The 5,975-nt window shown below is 46.9% G+C and overlaps 1 protein-coding gene across 1 annotated transcript; it reads right to left on the bottom strand.

Moving 5' to 3' along the window:
* Positions 1-2,551: 2,551 nt before the first annotated feature.
* LOC136546067 (uncharacterized) lies at positions 2,552-5,530 on the bottom strand. The gene is made up of 2 exons (XM_066538047.1): positions 4,736-5,530; positions 2,552-2,839 (listed from the first exon to the last, which is right to left on the bottom strand). Exon 1 carries the CDS (start codon positions 5,336-5,338, stop codon positions 4,790-4,792), a length of 549 nt encoding a protein of 182 aa, XP_066394144.1. The 5' UTR covers positions 5,339-5,530; the 3' UTR covers positions 2,552-2,839; positions 4,736-4,789.
* Between the last annotated feature and the right edge of the window lie 445 nt (positions 5,531-5,975).

Below are 5,975 nucleotides of genomic sequence, written 5' to 3'. Positions count from 1 at the left end.
GGATACCAAAATGCATTCAGTACCTCTTGGCTTGCCCAAATAAGCGAACTCCTTTAATCATAAAACTTCCACTAGCACCTAGATAGAGCAACCCCCGCTGCGCCTAGATGTCGGCAGTACCTAGTCTTGAAGGCCTTCTCCCAACGCCGCTGCTGCCGCTGGAGAAGTTGGAGAAGGAGCGCCATGGCGATGAAGAAAATATAGATGGTTGGCTCAAGAGCTTTGTGTGTATCTATCTGTATCTAAGGAGGAAGGAGTGTGTGGATTGCCAAGAAGCAGATCTAGCCCCGGCTTAAATAGGCCAACCTTAAGTTGGAGAAGCGGAGAAGAGTAGTTAAGATCCGCGTGATCTATGGAAGACGCCGGTTCTCGGGGAAAGCGATGAGACGGTATTGGAAGTTGGGACATTCATTACTCACACACTGAGTCGTCGTTCCATAGGATGCAGTTCAGATTCCCTAGCATTATTTTTATAACTGAATGACGCACAATATCTGGTGGACCAAAGGGACGGGCGCAGAGATAAAAAAAGGGGACCGAGGGTCATTGTAAAAAAGGCGTTCCATAGGATGAGGGATCATTGTAATCGTAGATAACTGCTTCTTCGTAAATCCTTCTATAAAAGCAGAAGTAGAATGAACAAGGGTACATAACCACGATTTATAGCTCCCATCCCTCTGCTCCGCCCTCAAGATTGGTCCATGGCGAACGGGAAGCGCCTGAGGGTCATGTCGGCCGAGGAGATGACCGAGAGGCAGAAGTCAGAGCGGCTATGGCAGTGCTTTTATGCCGTGGAGACAGCACTCGCCGCAGCCGACCAAGAAACGGCTACGACCGAGATGGCGGCCGCTGAAGCCTAGGCGCTGGTCGTCGGTAAGCGTTGGTGTCTTCTCATTTATGCGTTCCGTGCGACGCCGGGCTTGAGTGTGTGACAGTCTTTGTTGCTCCTCTTTTTAGGCGTCTGGAGCAGTTGGCCGCCGTCCAGCAGCAGTTGGCGACCGTCCAGGAGCAGTTGGGTGGCGTCCAAGGCGAGCTGGACACCACGCGTGAACTAGAGGGGAAGTGGCGCGCCACGCGGCCATCTGCACGGAGGAGCACCACCTTGAACTCAATGTGCTACAAGACGCGGCACTCGCCGCTGTCAACACGGTGTCGCCCATGGGGGCAAACCTAAAGGAGAGCCTCCGCGCCTTGCCCACGTGGGTCGCGGCGGTGGTTACCCATGGTGTCCGTCATGGGGCCGCCACGGCCCTAGCCGCCGCCCAGCTCCGATCCGGCCTTGATCTGAACACGGTGGAGCCGAGGTTCTTGCCAAAGTCGTCGTGGGACGTCATCGACAAGATGGTATGCGAATTCACTGAGGCGGCTGAGGCCGTGGTAGCGGTGGTGCATGTAGCGGACATCATCAGCAATGTTCCCGATGGGGAGTAGCTTGCTTGTGAACTCTCCTCTGAATCCTATAAATAATATTAAAATTTTGATAATAACATTTTGTGTTAACTACTGTGGACACCGTCTATCCTCTTAATAATGAAAAAATGGGTGAATGGCCGGATCGAGAAAAAAAAAACTATGGACACCGTCAGATCATTGCGCACATGTACACAGTTTCATATGCCGATGGACCTAAACCGCGAACCAGTGCATTCAGATCATTGCTGCCTTTTCCCAATTAAAACAACTTCTGTAATGAACTCACCGGTCTATCACGTTGGTCAAATAAAGAGCCTGTGAAGCCTGAGGTGTCCGGTTCGAGTGTCTAGTGTGACAAAATTTTATGCCATTTTGTACAATTATTTTGCCCCTTTTGAGCCCCTAGTGTCCCGCGGTCATCTCTACGTCAGAAGTCCCGACAAGTACCGGAAGTTCCGATCGAACTTCCGACAGACCTAATAAAAGACCCCGTTCGGATCTGGTATGATGGATTTCGATCCAAACTCGTGAAAAACTTAAAAAATAAGTCTTAGAAGGGTGTTCTACAAGATAAGATCACCCCTCTATATATAGTAGATGATCTCTCTATATATAGTAGAGGATCATGACCGATTAACTACATCCAGTAATCCAATCGTACTTTTACATCTAGTGCTCCTTTTTCCCTAATCTTTTTCAACTCCCATACAGTTGTTCATCCCTGATGCAACGACCAAGAATGACGCCCTAGGCTTCCTACCGACCTATGGCAACCCGACAACATCCTCGCCCTAATAAGATCCCTCTGAGCGAGAGCTTTAACGGTTCCTTTGCTAGTTTGCTCGAAAACTAGTCGTTCTTCGTCACGTAAGCACGATTGATTATTCTTTGGTGGTTTGCTCATAAACCTCGCCGTTCTTCACCACGAAAGAGTCTTGGGTTATCCTTTGCTGATTTGTTCGTAAACCTCGCAACTCCTCACCGCGAAAGTGTGTTGCTTACCCGCTGCGTTCTTCTGTCCGTGACGACTCAGGCGATCTAGCCCTAGCTGATGTGTGACTAATCTTCGCATCAACAAAAGCTTTACCAAGCTGAGTCTGTGACTACGACTCCTCAGGTATCGATCGATGTATATGTATCGTTTAAAGAAATGACGATAAAACTTTACAAAGCTGCAAATATTTTAGAAAGCTTTACATAGCACTAAAAAAAGATCTATTATTATACATCCTTGTTTTGTGAAATGGTGATAAAGAACTCTTAAAACTAGATAGAAAATCCACCAGGTTCGGTGCGTGCCAACATAGCGCCACAGGGGTTATCGATCATATAGTAACTACTGTACTTCTGTGGTGGCTGATGACTGTCATCACTTACCAGCAAGCCCCTGCACTTTACCAATGTCCACTGCCAGAGTGCCAGCAACCTGATATGGAAAAACGTAAGCGACTGTTTCACAGCCAGTTACAAGCTTGTATTCAATTATGGTGATGGTGACAAGCAATTCAATATTATCCATTTCATCCTGTATAAATAGACAGAGTCAAAATACACTGTAAACACAACAAGAATGAACTCTGTTATTTCTAGTACGTCAAATAACATGAGAACGCATCAGGTCTCAAAATGCAGAGTTGACAACCCCAATACTCCCCGTCCACAAAAGAATGCAACTCTCGCATATCGAGGAGTCAACCGATTTGAGCTTTGACCAAAGTTATTTAAAAAGTACTAATATTTTTTATACAAAATAAGTATCATTAGATTAGTTATAGAATATATTTTCATCATAAATTTATTATAAGACATAAATGATAATATTATTTACTATAAACTTGATCAAAATTGAGTAAAGTTGGCTGGCACGGATCCCATAATTACATTCTTTTGTGGACGGAGAGAGTACATAGACAAAAGATGAAGCAGATGGCTGATGCCAACTTTTCATGTATACAGAATTAACAATTACGTAAATTTCTCATCCAAATAGCTTATTTACTAAAATTTTGTCTAAAAAAAGAAAAGTTTTGCATGGCTTGCATGTTCTCCAAAAAAGGATTTCTTGAAACTGATAATACTACTGTGAGGACTTATTTTGCAGTAATTCTGCAGCAAGCATGGTTACCTGGATCTACTGAAGCACATAAATGTCAGTACTACTAGTGAACCAAGTCTCAAGTGTTTAGATCACCAGGCTGAATGAGCCTTGTTACCATTTCCTCCTATCATTAACAATTTTCAGCAGGTCTGAGTGTTAGCCGTTAAACTCATTGGTTACCATCAGTATCTTACAACAAAAGAACTGTCCAAGTTTCAGTATTGCTCTATGTTTGGAAGTGGCACGGTGGTCTGAAACATTCATCAGTCACACGAGCCACCCGAAGCAATAAATTATGTGATTCATGTCACACGGAGAGACTACTAATTTGTTGCTAGAAATGCAAAACCTTTGAAGCTCCTCTACCAGTTACTATAGAATTTTGGATAACCTTCTATCTGATAAGAAAGTTCTTTCCCATCTCATCCAGTTCCACAATGTTTTGGTTATTAATATATCAGCATCAGAAACACTATCAAGCTTGAAAATGGTATGACTTTGACCAGAAAGCTTACACAATTTCCACTGGCATTTCTGGTGACACAAAGGGAATTGGAAAATGTCTTTGTGCATCATTTCAATCAAGTCGCTTCTCGTGGACCAGTATATGTTTGAATTCACAGGCAATACATTCCCTGTTAATCCTATTTCGCCTTCTCCTCAGCAAATAATTTTCAGACACTTTACCCTTCTATAGCAAACAATGTGACAAATGGTTTCAGGATGCACAGTAATTTAGTAAATTGCAGGAATTCTCCTCTTAGGAATAGAAATTCGGACATTTATGTTTTTAACATTATAATCCAGTTAGCCTCTACTTGTTCACAGAGATAACTTAGTTTACTGACAAGAAAAGAGCACTACATACATGATGCATTGCCACTGTGCACAAGGAAGAAGTTTTTAGTTAAATTCTTTAGATCTTTCATCACAGGTGAAAGCTCAGAAGCTGTTTCGTCATTCCACATCAATCACCAGTCCTTACCACATCAAAATCAAGAAAGCACATAGCAGCCAAGAATCATCAGTAAGGAAGAAACTACTAGCAACTCTCGCCTGAGCTTAAACATCTGAGAAACTGTCATCTGAGTTTAAAGATCTAAGATAAACAAAATGTCTGAGCTTAAAACCACACTACATTACTGCCAAGCAAACAACATGCAGCAAAAGATCTGACCCTCGCAGTAACCTCTAATAAGAACAAAGCTAAATTGAAATTCACACCTTGGCCCAAGCTACAGTGGGATGCTAGAATTTTGCGATCCGAAATTGAGCTGTTCAGTCGAAATCCGGCACCAAGATCGCCTTCTCTGCCGCCTCCTCGCCCTCTTCACCGCCTTGCGCCCGTCCGGGTTCACTGACCCCTTCTCGGACCCCCTCGACGCATCCATCCTCCTTCCCCAGCTTCTTCTCCCCGCGCCGCTCCCCGACCACCACGACTGCATCCTCCTCTTCTTCGCGCCCACCGACCACCACCGCGTCCTCGTATCCGCCTCCGCGCCCTGCGCCGACGACCACGACTTCGTCGACGCCGCCGTCGCCCGCGACGCCGCCGCCGACAAGGGCGTCGGGGGCGGCCCCGAGGTCAGGTCCGGCGTCATCCACGCAGCCTCCTCCACGTGGTGCCGAGACGCGGCCCTCGTCGTCGTCGGAGTCTTCGGAGAAGGGCAGGCGGGCGAGGCGGGAGGCGACGGCCGCGGCGGCGAGGGAGAAGGCCTCGGAGATGGACTCCGGCGGGAGCGCGCAGTCCTCGAGCCCCGCGTCCTCCAGCCGCGGCGGCCGGATGGGCACGCCCCCTCCGACGGTGAGCTCGTCTTCGCCCTCCATTGGATTCGCCGCCCCCGCGCGACGAGGCTTCGAGAACAGGAGCGGACCTACCGTAACAGCGAGGTGGAGCTAGGTAGCCGCTGGAGCTGGTACCCCAACCCCCTCTGCGAGGCTGTGGCGAACTGAAGGAGCGCTGTCAGAGCCGCAGCCACGGTCGGAGGTTGAAGAAGATGCCGATCTCTATTCATTTTGGGCTGCCTAATTGTTGAACTGTCCATTATCTAAACTTGGGCCTGGCCGGTTAGCTCTGTTGGGCACTGGCCAAGTCGAGAAAGCGATAAGGCCACGTACAACCCAGAGGAGGGTCTCTCTATTGGCAACTTTAGAGAAAGGACAACCCACAGATAAGGCCGTCTCTATTGACAAGTTTAGAGAAAGGATATAGGAATCGGAGGTGGGAGATAGTGGAGGAAATTGATGTGGGAGTTTGATTTATACTCCCAATCCCCTATTTTTTGGCATATGCTGAAAATTAAGAGAGTTGAAGAGGAAGTTTCTTCTGCCTTTGTTTGGTTGGTGGGTTTGGAAATGGAAAATCATAACTTCAGCTATCATCAACGGTCGAGATACGCACGTCTTGTGTTGATAAGAAATTCCCACTCAATTCCCACCCGTCTCTCTAGGTTTAAAAGGTCTC

The sequence above is a fragment of the Miscanthus floridulus genome, chromosome 3 (assembly GCF_019320115.1).
Source record: "Miscanthus floridulus cultivar M001 chromosome 3, ASM1932011v1, whole genome shotgun sequence".
Lineage (NCBI taxonomy): Eukaryota > Viridiplantae > Streptophyta > Magnoliopsida > Poales > Poaceae > Miscanthus > Miscanthus floridulus.
The sequence above is the reverse complement of the archived record's forward strand: the minus strand, read 5'-3'. Positions and strand labels throughout refer to the sequence as shown.